At 39.6% G+C, this 15,419-nt stretch overlaps 1 protein-coding gene across 1 annotated transcript in view; it reads left to right on the top strand.

Moving 5' to 3' along the window:
• LOC124722813 (molybdenum cofactor biosynthesis protein 1-like) overlaps positions 1-2,044 on the top strand; it is a 76,167-nt gene extending 74,123 nt beyond the window's left edge. Inside the window, exon 8 of the mRNA XM_047247940.1 lies at positions 1,989-2,044. Coding sequence (XP_047103896.1) covers positions 1,989-2,044 — 56 coding nt within the window. The remainder of the gene's footprint in view (positions 1-1,988) is intronic.
• Positions 2,045-15,419: the final 13,375 nt, after the last annotated feature.

A 15,419-nucleotide genomic window follows, 5' to 3' on the forward strand; every position in this document is an offset into this window, starting at 1 on the left:
GTATGTTGTTGTTTCAACCTACTGTTAACAAATCTAGTATCCTGCCTCTGAATTACCTCAATGTCTGCTTTAATTCGACCCCTTGCGGATCCCAGACACTCAAACTGTACTCAAGAAGAGATCACACTAGCATCCTATATGTGATGTCCATCACAGCTGAGCCACACTGCAGTAAAATCCACCCAACAAACGAAAGATGATTATTCGCCTTCCCTACCATGACCCTCACAAGTTTGTTCCATTTCATATCACATTGCAACGTTACGTCCAGATATTGAAACAATATGACTTCTTCATTCATGACACTACTAATGCTGGATTCTGGCATTATGGATTTGTTTTTCCAACTCATCTGCAGTAACTTATATTTTTCTACATTTAGGGTTAGCTGTCATTTATCACACCAACTGGGAACTTTGTCCAAGTCATCTTTTATCCTCCAAAATCACTCAACAATGACACCTTCCATACACCACAACATCATCAGCAAACAACCACAGATTACTGTCCACTTTGTCCATCAGATCAGTTATGCACATAGAAAATATGAGTAATAGCGCTCCTATCACACATCTCTGGAACGATCCTAATGATACCCTAGTCACTGATGGACACTCACCGTCAGGATAATGTAGTGGGTTCTATTACTTCAGAAGTCTTTGAGCCACTCACATGTCTGGGAACCTATTCCATGTGCTTGTACCTTTGTTAAGAGTCTGCAGTGAGGCACTATGTCAAATGCTTCTCGGAAATCAAGAAATATGGAATCTGGGTTTGTGAATTTTGTGATGTCAAAGTTAGAGGAGCAATGCATCTGCATTAAATTTTGCGTGAAACTCAAGAAAACCTTTACAGAGACACACCAAATGATGCAGGGAGCCTATAGCGATGAGTGCTTAAGCCATACTTGGTGTTATGTATTATTCACACGTTTTAAAAATGGCTTTACAAAAGTCAAAAATGATCCTTGTTCAGGACGCTCTTAGATGTCCCCTGATGACGCTTGTGTCAGGAACGTCAACGAAATTGTGTGTTCCAGTCGAAGATTCACTGTCCGAGAGATTGTAGAAGAATGTAACATTTCAATTGGATCATGTTATGAAATGACACAGCATCTTGGAATGCATTGTGTTGCCGCCAAGTTCATTCCACGGCTCATGAGTCAAGACCAAAAAAACTTTTTGGATCTCACAAATGAGAATGAGATGTTCCTTGCGAGAATAGTATGACCCCTGCAGACTTCTTTTTATTTCCAAAGTTGAAAAGGATGAAGTTTTGCAATGGTAGATGAGATAAAAGAAAATTCGCAAACGGCAGTTTATGCAACCCAGCAAGAGGTGTGTCAAGACTGCTCCTGGAAGTGGAAATGATATTGGGAGCAGTGTATCAATTGTGGAGGAGAGTATTTCAAAGGAGACAATCCATAGTAACTAAAAGATAAGCATAGAAAATTTTGTGGACTAAGTTCTGGAATTTTTTGAACAGACGTCATATGACAAAAGGGCATGCTGAGTTGCCCATGAGCGATGCTTTGTACTGATTTGTGGACATAAACTTATTGGTCTCTATGAAACTGATTAGATTCAAACCCAGAATATGTTCATGAATTCTGCAGCAAACTGATGTTACGGGAATTGGTCTGTAATTTCGCGAGTCTGTTCTTTCGCCCTTTCCCTGTTGCTTCATAACCTGGGTTGTGAGTAACTGAATCCACTTTCCCTTCTTCCCTTTTTTCCCCTCTCTCCTCCCTGATGAAGGAACAAAGTTCAGAAAGCTAGGAATGTAAATTTTCAGTTCTGTTTTATGTGTATCTATCGGCTGTACTGAGCTGAGGTAAGTACTGGCCAGCCCCTCTATCTCTTTGTTAGTATTTGTTTCACATCTTATATGAGATTTTCCATTAATCATTTATGTTTGTATAAGCATTTATTAAATTTAAAAAGTTGGATTTCATATGTTAATACAAAAGATAATGTTTTGCATTGCAGGCATGATGAACCTGTCAAAGATGAAGAATCGGCCAATGATTCTTATTGGAGGATAACAATACGTATAACTTAAACTTGAGATTCTTGAAAATAAAGCTAGTCAGTATTTCTTAACAGTACTGATTGACGAGCAAAGTCTTAGTGGACATTTGTATAAAATTGTCATAGGTGTTATTTACAAGAAGAGTAAATAGTTTCAATAGGAATGTGGTGAGACATTTAACAAATGTCATGACCACACATTAATAGGACCTTATAACACTACCATTATGATATTAGTATGCTTTTACGTAAATAACAGAAACCTTGTCTCTATGTTGCCACATATAACCCTCTTACTAAAATTTAGTTTAGTTTCCAAATAAAATACACTATGGAAGGATAGTCCTGTTTATAGGAAAAGATAATCAATAGAGTTATCCTTCTTACAGGATTTACCGTGTGTTGCGTCTAATGGATAAGTAAATTGGACTATTCACTCCTTTTCCTAAGATCTTACCCAGTGTCTAGATAGAAACACAGTATGAATATATACTGAATATATACTGAAGCTAGGACAACTCATTTCCAAGTTCATTTAGTGGTTTAAAACATGTACTTAATGGTCACCAACCTATCCTGGCAATGAAATAGTGAAGTATTGGAGAAGCAGAAATTTGAATTTTGCCTACTTTCTTGCTACTGTTTGGTTTGGCTCTTCAAATAAATTACACCACTTAAACAATTTTGGGCTACATCTTTATACATTATGTTTTTAAAAAAGAAAAAGCCCAGTAGATAACTTCAAGGAAGGTAAAAAAAATTAGCCGGGGTGGGGGGGACAACCTTTAGAAAAGCATTTTCCATAATCAAGAAACTTAAATACTTAGACACTAAAGCACACACTTTTTAACTGAACATTTCACTTAAAGAAAACCTCTTTCTTGGTGGAATTTACTTTCAAAAGCTATTATTCTTTGAACTAATTCTGTATAGCCATCTAACAGGTTCTAGTAATTTGGCTTCACTCTGATTAAATTTTATGTAAGCAAACTATAACACTTTGCAATAGTTATGAAAAAATTTTTAATATTTACACTAAAGCAATTTAAATGGTGCCTCTTTATATTAACTTGGCACTTCAAAAGTCTGTAAAACAGGACACTCGGATTAATCAAACACCAGGAAGGAACCCTATACAGATGTATGATTAGGATGAAATAACAGGGTGAGCCAGTTTCCGTAAAGTTCAAGAATGATTATTAAAACACAGTTTAAATTAATGGTTCATGCTGTACAAAGGTAAAAATAGAAAAAAATCTTATCTGGTGGCTGCAGGCTTGGGTGTGGCGAACAGCTATGACGGCTACACTACCCACACTACGGCCTGCAAGTTTCTTGCTGTATGGGCTCAATTTCTCTTCTTGGCTTCATTCAGTTTTACATACAGTAGCTCAACAACTCGCAGCTATGCTGTAAGCTGTTTGCAGTCTTCAACCGAGGCATTTTTATGGAAATTTACAGGCAAAGCTTCTGCTCCACAAAGGAGTTACATCAATCACTGCTGCCTACAAAATGTATGACTTACTTCCCGCACTTGCTCAAGGTAGCACGCCAATTCGCCTTTCGCACCTTTTCCACTCCCCACAACCATTTTCGTTTCAAACAAAAGCACACTGGCTTTTACATAACACCTATTTCTTACATTGTTCCTAAGCATGACCATTTCTTAAATTGTCAAATTTACATCAACATGAACAATTTATACACACAAATATTTTTAAATACAAAATGTTATCAAAACATTATTTAGACCCTTGGTATCCTTTGTAGAGGACTTGGGCAGGTTTGTCCCATCCTAGTACACATTATTTTGTTACATCCATTCAGATATTCCATTTAGCTACATCTACAATAATTCCCAATGTTCTGCCTTTTGAGGTGTCCAGTGCGGGTTGCTCTCCACTTCCTGGGTGTATTGTATCGAGTTAGTTTTTTCAAATTTCCATGTGGGTTTATCAATGTATTTTGTAACTGATATTTCAGCACCAATGATAACTTTTGTGAGCCAATGTACACTCCTTGAAAAATGTTTCAGTACTACTATTGAGTGATTCAGTGGTAATTTGTTCTCATCAGTGGAAAAGATGGATGGGTCAGGTTTTGTATCAGTTTCCATCTGCCTGCCCAAAACGTTTTAAATTCCTTGGCATCAAACTTAGATAATTTCTTGTGTGTTGATCCATTCGAACAATGGTTCTCTATTTTTGTCTCTATTTATGTATCTCCGGGTTGTGTTTTGGAATTAAAATCTTAAACATATACGTGCTGTCTAGTTGCTGTGTGTAAGACTAGTGTCAGACACTTTCCGTTAGGTGATTTGTGGACTGATGTAATAACCAGGCCTTTAAGTTTTATCCTAATTACTTCTACATCACTAATTTTCTGACAGCTTAAGCCAGCATAATCCAAGAGCTGTTTCTTTTTTCATTTATTGTGGATGCACCTAACAATTGAGAGGAGTATTGATATTGCTTTATATTGCATAATCTTGCATGTAGCTGCTGAATTATCACCTAAATGCATTTACTATAGAGCTATAATACTGATGGCATGCTCATCATCTAATTTGCTTTGGTAACTGCATTTGTCACTTGTTAATCCTACGTTAATTTGCATAATATGGACACCTTGCCTGATAATTTTTGACTGTAAGCTCTGAGAAGTGCTGGACCATCTTTTGTGTAGAGTTTTTGCTGGCTGCTCCTGCAGTCACACTGCCTTGGTGCACCATCTCGGGGGTTGTCTACATGCCACACAACAGTCTTTTTGGTGTCCAGTGTGAATGATTCACTGGTAAATATCCTGTCCCATACACTTTTGTTTGTAGACAATACTTCTGTGTTAGCTGAAAATAGAAACCCTGAGCCAGGAAGCAGTAGTCTCAGTACCTCAGAGAATTAGTTTCAGGTAAAGTATATGGATCTAACATATCTAAAATGCACATGGTTTAGTTTGGAAACCACACAAACACCCAAATGTACACACCCGCACTAGCTGCAGGGGGGGGGGGGGGGGGGGCAGAGTGATTGGAGAAGACAGTACATGGTCTGAATGGGAAAAGATTGGTGTGTACAGAAGAGAAAAGGTAAAGTGATACAGTGGGAAACAAATTAGCAGAGGTTTAGGTCAGGTGGATGGCACTAGATGTGCTGGAGAGACAATTTCCACCTGTGTAGTTCAGAGAAACTTGCACTGGAAGGGAATATCCAAATGGTATGTCTAGTGAAGCAGTTGTTGAAGTGGTGTACAGCCTCTTGGCAACTGGAATGTCAAGTCTGTGGTTTGCCACAGTTTGGTGCTAGACATTACTGTGAGTGAACAGTTGGTTACTTGTCATCCCTACATGGAAAATTGTAAGGTAATTGCAGCATAGCTGATTTTTAACAGGTTGCTTTTGCACATGATCGTGCCTTTTATATGGTGGGAGATGCCTGCAACTGGACTGCTGTAGGAGGTGGTGGGTGGATTTGTGGGACAGGTCTTGCACCTGGGTCACTCACAGGATTAGGGGCGGACAAGGATGTTCTCTAGATTGTGCGGGCAGTGGAACACTACTTTGCAGGAAGTGGGTAGTATCTTGAGTACAGTATACCCCATCTGAGATAGTCAAAGCCCCAGTGAAGAATGTGGTTGAGCTTTTCAAGGCCTGGGTGATTAGATGAGTGCTGACCATTGTCTGGTTAACAGGGTTACAGGTGTGAGATGAGGAGATGGCACGGGAGATCTATTTATGAATGAGACGGGTAGGATACTGTGGCTCTGGTAGTGCTATTGCCATATTTAGACAACTCCTGCTTTCCACTGGGGATAGTGAGTCCACGTGCGACAAGGCTGTATGGAAGAGACTTTTTGACATGGAATGGGTGACAGCTGTCAAAGTGGAGGGAGGTACTGTTGGTGGTTGGTCCACTTGACATGTGTTTATGGATATCGACGTCTAGTGATATGGCGCATTGAGTTGAGAATAATCGGGTTAAGATGATTTGGGAGTAGGTTTTTAGGTTATGGAAGAAGCAGTCTATACCATGAGTCCAGATCATGAAAATGTCTCAATTGCTCTGAATCAGACAAGGGGTTTTAGGTGTTGACTGGATAGGAAGGACTTCTGATGGCCGATAAAAAAGTTGGTATAGGATGGCACCATGCAAGTACCCATGGCAGTACTACAGATTTGTTTGTACAGGGATAATTGCTTAAAACCTGCACCACAAACATTGCAGAAATGGAAAGTGCTATTGATGTGTGGTTTTCACACGATGGATTGGTAGTTGGGGGCTTATGCTAGTAACCAACCAACAGATTGTAGTGATATTAGAAAGTGCATTTTTTGTGCAAACATACACTTTTTTAAATGAAACTATGCCTATTGGTATTAACTAAAAGTAGGGTAAATTAGTCTATCAGGGGTGTTTGTTGCAGGAGTCTAGTGTGAGCCATTCACGAGATATCATATTTTGAAAAGTTCCCACGCCAACACTTGTACATTAGCTGAGGTAGCACACACCAAAGAACAGTCCAAGTCCATACACTAGTTATGTGGATTGTGACCAGTAATGAGACAATTGACCATCACAGGCTGTGTTCAAAATGACCACTGGCAGCAACAGTATATGCTCCCATTCTGGTATGGAAAGACTGCTGCACACATACCAGTATTTCAGCAGGGACAATCCGACAGGCTGCAGTAATACATCATTGCATATCATCAGATGTAGTTGGTATGCCCTTGTAGACAGTATTTCAGCTTTCCCCATAGAAAAAAAGTCTGCAGGCATGAAATTTGGTGAATGGGTCAACCGAGATACAGGTCCTCTGCATCCAATCTAATGATTTGTAAACAGTTTGTGAACCCATGTTGTACTCTGTGCACTGTGGGTTGTACAGCCACCGTATTGGTACCACAAGTTGCTCCTAGTCTGCAGAGGAATCTCTTCTAGCATCCGTGGAAGATGATTTGTTAGGAGGCTGTGATACTTGTGCACATTCAGTGTTCTTTCTAAGAAAAATGGGCCTATGAGCTGATGGTTCACTGCCCCACACCACACGTTTACACTCCAAGGATGCTGACATTCCACCTGCCACAGCCAAAGAGAATTGTTAACAGACCAATTGTGCTTATTTCAGCACTTTAGCAGGCCACGATTGTTAAAATTTCCTTCACCACTAAACAAGATACATGATACATCTGGAGTATCCTGTCTTAATGCCCATGTATGGAAGTTAACACAATTCTCTTGATCAATTCCATGCAGCTCTTTATAGAAAGGGATAAACCTATGTCAATGGAGAATGCATAGGACACTTGCCCGATTAATGCCATTTCCACATGCGATTGTGCAAGAGGTAACATGTGGATCAACTACTTGTTTCATCTGTTATGTTGCTAAGATTTAGGCTATGACTTCCATATAACTGGTTGAAGAGGTTGATAAATGATTGCCGAGATGCTTGACATTTATTGGTATTTATTGCCGCATATACTGTAGAAGAATGAACTGCATTCTTCGTACACTCTCCATACACCATGAGCATGTCACCTTTTCCTGCGTTGGTAAATCCCATCGTCCACTGACGACCTACTGATTGGACTGTCACGCACTTACTGACTTGCAAGTCACAATGAACTCGAGGAACACACACGCAAACACACTGCAAGGAAACAACATCATACCTAGCAACTACCCACACACACAAACACACTGTAAGCAAACAACATCATACCTAGCAACTACCCACACACACAAACACACTGTAAGCAAACAACATCATACCTAGTAACTACCCAGATTGAGTGGCACAAACTAGTATTGGTGTGGAAACTTTTAAAAATACTGTATCTCATTGACAACTTGTACTAGAATCCTGCAACAAACCCCACTGACATTCTGATTTACCATATTTTTAGTTTGTTAATGTCAGTAAGCACAGTTTCATTTAAAAAGTGTACATCTGCACAAGAAAGGATTTTTACAATCTGATGATTGGGTAACAATAATGAGTCCCTGACTACCAATCCATTCTGTCAAAGCCGCAAATCAATAGCACTTCATACTTGTGATGCAAGCTTTAGGCATTTCACCCTGTGACTTGGTCTTCAAAAGTGAAATAATTGTGGGTCAGGATGTGATTGGGTAAGGGGATTAGGAAAGAGGTGATGGGTTTGGTATCAGGAGGATGTTTGGAAAGTGAGGCCATGGGCATGGGGGATGTTGCATCCGTAGTAACCAGCAAGGAGTCATGTGGTAGCAAAACAGGAACTGCAGAAAGGCGGTGAAGGAAGTGAGCATTGTCTTCACTGTAGGATGGGAGGTTACAGACAATGGTTTGCATGTGATGTTCAGTGGGAGGATTGTACCCAGCCACAGTTGGACAAGTGGAGAGACCTGTGTAGTTGGGTTTGTGTAGTTTTTATGGGGTGGACTTAAGGTCTTGGAGAGCTGCTGGCGTCTTGGAATTCTAGGATGTGATCATGGTTGTAAGGTTTGTATGCAGAGGTGTTAGAAAGTTGGTGAAGACTCTCAGCCACATAGTCACTATGATTCATGAACACTGTGATGAAGCTTTTATCTGTGGAAAGATGATAAGGCACGGATTAATTTACAGGATATGAGTAGCTGTGTGTTACATAGGAGTGATGTTGGTCTCATTAGGGAGGATTTAGGAAAGGAAAGTAAGGCCGGGTTAGAAGTGACGAATTCCTGAAAGATAACCAAGAGATGACTGGCTGGAAGGGGAGGTTCAGGGTGGGAGGGAGGCTGGAACTGTTTTAAGCAAGGTTCTATGTGAGGTTTTTGTTGGCTGTTATTAGTGGGATGCATCATCATCATCATTTAAGACTGATTATGCCTTTCAGCGTTCAGCCTGGAGCGTAGTCTTGATCTATTTCTACAGTTTTTATACCCCTTCCCTTCCAACACACACACACATTAGCCACCAAGGAAGAGCCTACAGCTTTGATTCAACACCCCCCCCCCCCCCCCCCCCCCCCCCTTCCAGTCATACCCTCATACCTCCCTAATGCACATTGAAGAAATTTCCACTACAGAGATTAGGTAAGGAAAGAAGGTCCTTTACAAGTCCAGCACACTTGAATTTAGGTTTTGGGCTAAAGGTGAGGCCTTTAGAAAGTACCAAGACCTCTGCAGGGCTAAGAGTTGTGGCAGAAAGGTTGACAACAGTTTTACAGGATTGGTGTTTAGGATGTATATATCTCATGGAGGATGGAGGAATTCGTTGCGATTGTGGAAGATGGAGTAATGAACAAAGCATAGTTAGGGAGGTATGATGGTATGACTGGGGGGGGGGGGGGGTTTGAATCAAAGCTGTAGGCTCTTCCTTGGTGGCTAGTGTGTGTGTGTGTGTGTGTGTGTGTGTGTGTGTGTGTGTGTGTGTGTGTGTGTGTGTGTGTTGGAAGGGAAGGGGTATAAAAACTGTAGAAGTAGATCAAGACTTCACGACAGGTTTAAATGGGTGGGTGTTGTAATAGATATGTGGAGGTGGAGGTGATGAGGCTTGCACAGGATAGATTAGTATTGAGAGCTGCAGCAAACCAATCTTCAGACTACCACAGCAACAACAAAAAGGTCATAAGATGGAAACAATTTTGCGTTGTAGTATCTCCCTCTGTTTCCACTCCATGTAGTTTTCACTTGTGGTAATGTGGCGTGTGTACAGAGATTTATCGGGTGTTATTATTTTTTATTGTACTGTATTAACAGGATTTATCAAGAGTGGTGATAACATCAATTTGTGACAATAAATCTTTGTCATGTGCAATCTATAATACTGTTGTTCCATTTGTAATAAACAATTTCTTTGATGCTGTTTTCCCAAATAAGCCTAAATTTTACTGTTATTCACATGGACAGAGGCAGAGTAAGACATGGGAGATAACTTCAGCTGATCTTCGAAGATCAGTTTCTTGAGACAGAGATAGTGTCATTATTATTATTGTTATTGTTATTGTTATTATTATTATTATTATATTGAATTATTGTTAATTAATACCCCCTTAAGGAGAGCAGTAAAGCACCATCAATTTTGAAGGGTTTTTTCCTGTCTCTTTCGTTTGTCTTTCAAAAACTTCTCATATATTCATTGTGATTCTTCTTCCTCTCTTCTGTACCGTTCTTCCTCATTTTCTTCTCTTTCAACATCTGCTGATATTTCTGTTTTCCAGTTTTTTACTCTGTATTTTTTCCCGTCTGTGATGTCTTCTGTGGAGATGTTTAGTTTCTTGAGGTCCTCCATGGTTTCGTATACCCAGTTGGTTTTCCCTTTATTAGTCATAACGATATAAAAAATATTCTTGGTAAGTCTGTTTTTGTGCATAATTTGTATGTGTCTCTAGAACCTTGTCCTTCTTTACCTGGTGTTGTTTTTAATCCTCTGTTTGTATTTGTACAGTTCTTTTGTCAATATGTTTATTCAGATCCCCTCTCTCTGAACTGGCCTGTAGATCTTTCCTTCTGTTTTTCCATCTCTTTGATTTTTGTTCTTCCCTTCATTGCTGTTGTTCTGAGGTGTACAAGGCCTGTGGTAACTACTGTACTACAGTGTCTTAATTTGGCATTGATGGAAAAACTTCTTTTGTTATAATTGTTCGATATAAGTCTGAATACCTTATGTAGTTTTGTGATTCTTTTTTCATTGGATGTTGAGTTCAGTCCCATTTTCTGTGTAATCTCTTCCAGGCACTGGAAACTTCCTTCATGTGATATCTTTCCATACTTTGTTACCAGTGGGTGTCTGTCTCTTTACATTGTGTCAATGTACAAGTTTTTTTAATGTGAGATTTGTAGTCCCGTTTTGACTGAGATTTGATAAAGAGTTTGTAGAGCTTTTTTGTCTTCTTTTCTGTTATTTGCTCTACAACATGGCATACATGACCTCGGCACTTGTTTCACCACACATGCCACCTGGATTCTTCCGCCAGACACCAGTTTCTCAGAACTCCGCAGGTGGGAACCAGCACTACAACGTGTCCTTGGTTCTCACCACCCACCTCGCCTTAATTTACGTTAATTTCTCCTGTCTCAGCATTTCTTCACTGTAATTACTCTTTGCTTCACTCCGTTTTAGCTTTCTACATCTTTCATTGTCTTTCCCGTCTATTTTCACTGCCCCCTCCCACAGCTGTTGCATACAATACACTTAGCTTCTCACTCTTATTAACTCATGTACAGTTTTAGTAGTAATATCTGTCTTGCATATTACCCTGTCTTCCACCTTTAAGCTCTCAGGTTTCTGAATCTTGCCCAATGCAGTCCCCAACAATTAGTCTTTCCTTCTCATCCTGTACGGTAAGTCACCCATGACCCACGGTTCTGGGTAACTTTCTCAAAATCTACTCCTTTTCTTAGATCTCTCCAGTCCTTTTCTTTCACCCTTCTTGCTTCCCCTGCAACCCTTCAGCCTGAAGAAGGAGTCACTGGCTCCAAATGCTTGCCTATCACAACAGTCTTTTATGTGTGTGTTCTGCCACTGCTTGGTGAGTTGATTTTTTATCTATCCAATTAAATAATTTTATAAAGAGTATCTGTGTGTGATGTTTTTATTGGTATACAACTTGTTATAAACAAAACTTATTTTTACCATTTAATATGTTTCCAGATATTTACCAGTGGTAAAGATGAAATTGGGTTGATTGTGCTTGGTTCTGACAAGACACAGAATCCACTTGATTACCCAAATATGAGTGTGGAATTCCTCTTGCACTGCCTACATGGCAGATGATATCCTTTGTGGAGAAATCTTTGCATGAAAGTGAAATAAAAACAGATTGGATAGATGGTGTTTTTGTTGGCATGCAAGTCTTGAAAGATGACCTAGAGTAAGTATTTAAAGCTGTCTGTTTTATGACATTCCTGGAACATGTTCCAGAATGTGTGATACACAAATCACAGTGACATAGTTGTGACTTTATAAACTTGAATCAATATGTTTTTGTAATGAAAAAGAAACAGAAGGCACAATACCTGCAGAAATAGGAAATTTTTTGTGTGATTTTGCTGTATGAATGTTTTTTACAGTTTTTCAGCTCAATAATTAAGGAGGTATTGACAAAAGGCTTTGCCAAAAATCCATCTGTCACCTACAATTCCAGCCCTGTCACTGGCATTCCCTACCCCACAATATGACTGGGCCACCATGAAAGCAGCCACATCATTGTCAAATTCACTGAAACTACTGCATAACAATTTGCTTGAGTATGGCTGTTGTTGTGGTCTTCAGTTTGGTTTAAGCACTGCGTCAATACCTTCTCTTCATAGCACTCGGAGGTCGCGATCTGCGACTGTTTTTACAAATGGCAAGAGAACTTTTCCTCTAGTTGCTTGTTTTTCAGTGAAAGATGCAAATATTTTAGAATGTAGTGCCCTATGTATATCTGTTAGAATAGCCACAAGGTCTGAAAGTTATTTTCAAATGATTGAGCTCTTCTACAGAGTATTGAAATTCACAGATTCTTCCAACCTGGTCCACCAATGTCTTACATACTCCTCTTCCTCCATGGATTGTTTCCAGCATTTGGAGATGAAACATTAGGCAGCAAAACATGCCTTATAACCAAAATCTAATGAACATATAATTGAATTAACCAAAGATGTAATGTTGCACTCTCAGGTAAGACTGATCTTGAATGCAAAGCCAAAGTGGAAATTAAATGTACGCTGCAACATTCATCTCACTTTTTGTTATTGAAATTATTCACAGTGCCATAGGGAGAACTGAGTTTATGTGTTTTATAGAGTCAGATACAGGCTGTGGCACAGGGTGCTGTCCATTATTCTCCTGACTATGATGTCCAGGAATGGTAGTCTTCTTTCTTCTTTGGTCTCCATAGTGAATTTGATTTTGTGGCGTGTGGAGTTCAGATGTACAAAGAAGTCAAGAAGTTTGTCTCTTCCATGAGGCCAGATGACAAGTGTGTTATCCACATAACAGAAGAAGAAGAAGAAGAAGAAGAAGAAGATGGATTTCCATTTGGATGACATCAGCGCCTCTTCCTCGAAGTGCACCGTAAACATATTCACAATCTCTGGTCAGAGTGGGCTGCCTATTGCGACTCCATCTGTTTGTGGGAGGGGGGTGTGCCACGAGTCAGTGAAGTGGGAAAGTTGACCAAGTAATATGCGTGACGTGTCATACCTCGACCGATATTGAGAACAGAATAAATAATTCAGAGGCATTACTTTTCAGCACTCCCATGCATATTCTGTATGCAAGAAAAAGCTTATGGAGCAGGTTTCTCATTCAGAAATTCTATTTCAGTGTTGGTTGTTTACACGAAGTCTGTGTTAAGCATAATGGAAGAAGGAGAAATGTTTATCAGCATTCCAGATTTGGCAGTGGCAGGCTCATGGTCTGCTGAGGCTCTGGTTTATTGTTTCATTATATTGCTGCTTGCATTGCTCAGAATCTCATTTTGTGCGAACATAGAATTGGTAGGTTCAGGAGGGCCATGCTAAATGCCTTGCAGGGCCTCAGTAGTGCCACCCAACTAGCACCTGAGAGGGCAGACAAGTGTTCACTCATGCGTACGTGATCCTGCAGTGAAGTTGTGTACATTTAGGTAGGAAGTGGGCTTGTATACAGTGAGACAAGTATCCACACAGACAATGTGATGGCATCTGGTGCAGCACAGACTGTCAAGCCCTTAATGCAGCTCTAGAGAGAGGTGAACTGACAGCGGTGCAACTGACAACAATGCCAGACACAGGAATGGCACTGTGTCATCGTATCAGATGAGTCTCGGTTCTGCAACATCGTCACAATTGATGTACTTGTGTGTGGGGCTCTGATGCCAACAGACCTGGCCAGATTGTACCTGTCATTCACATGCGGGTCCAGCATGTGATGTTATGGTATGGGGTGCAACTGGATACATGTCACAACCTCTGGTTCACATAGCCAGTAATTTGGACAGCAGCCATTGCATTTGTGTTTTGTTAAGGCCTATCGCTGTGCCCTATTCTCAAGGGCTCCGTGATGTTATCTTTTAACAAGATAATGCAAGACTACACATCACCTGAGCTGTACTGAGCTACCTCGATACAGAGAGTGTTCCACTGTTGCCGTATCCAGCATTTTCTTCAAATCTGTCACCTGTGTAGAACGTCTGTTCACTGGATGCCAAGAGATGGCTATGCCACCAGTCGCTAGCCACCAGTCGCCAGCCACTACAGTTGATGAACTCTGACATATGACATACAGTTGAGTAGCATGAAATGATGTACCCATGGCTGTAATCCAACCTCGATTTGATATCCAGTGTGATGAGAGCTGTTCTGCTGTTCCAGTTTCAATACTGAAATTCATATATTATTTTTATGCTATCCTAACCAGATTGGACTGTGGTGTCATACAGCATAAAATATCTTACAACATGTTGAATCAGTGATGAGAAGTGTAGAACAGCCAGCAGAGGAAAGATGTTGGCAATGAGACAGCTTTTATGTAGAACAGCAGTACAGTGTTTCACAGTGCATAATGCTTCCGCAGATTGAGAACAAAATGTGTGGTTTGCTTTCATCCATTTTCACAAACATAGCCTTGAAAAATAATGTTGACATTACTGTGCATTCACTCTGAGGCATATTGCACTCTGAGAATGTTCATCGAATTCAGTTACTTTGTATTATATTTCAGTAACAGTGACATAATAGCAAATTGGACTGTATGAGTTTTTATGGATTTTTTTTCCAGAGACACCCTACCATTTCTTCAGATTTATTTAATTTGGGTATAAATCCTTTCCAGCATATATGCTGTACACAAAATGTTGAACATAAAATGTAGCTATCTGCTGATTTAACATCTTGCTGAGTATACCAGTACAATGTTTTGTTGTAACAAATAGTTCAATGTATTTTACACACTTATAAACTTATTTATACATTTATAGTAATTTATACCATTACATTAATGTTGTACCTTAATGTTCTGGAAGACGATATTATAAGGAGCCTCATACTTTTCCTGGATGATAGAGTTGTCTATAATGAATTATTGCCTGAAAAAAATCTGCACAAATTTGAGTCAGATCATAACATTTCAAATTGGTCCAAAGATAGGCAACTGAGTTTAAGTTTTCAGAAATGTAAATTGGAGCACATCACAAAACAAATAAAAGACAGTATTGTATGACTACATTATCAAATAATCACAGTTTTAATTGGTCAACTCATACAAATATCTGGATGAAATGAAATGGTGACATAGACTCACTTGTAGGCAAAGCAGAATGCAGACTTCAATTCATTGGTAAGATACTGGAAAATGTAATCAGTCTATAGAGGACATTGCTTACAAAATACTTGTGTGGCCCATTCTAGAATATTGCTTAAGTATGACCCATAACAAATAAGGCTAATGGCAGACATTGAATGT

This window comes from Schistocerca piceifrons, chromosome X, assembly GCF_021461385.2.
Source record: "Schistocerca piceifrons isolate TAMUIC-IGC-003096 chromosome X, iqSchPice1.1, whole genome shotgun sequence".
In the NCBI taxonomy this organism is placed as follows: Eukaryota; Metazoa; Arthropoda; class Insecta; order Orthoptera; family Acrididae; genus Schistocerca; species Schistocerca piceifrons.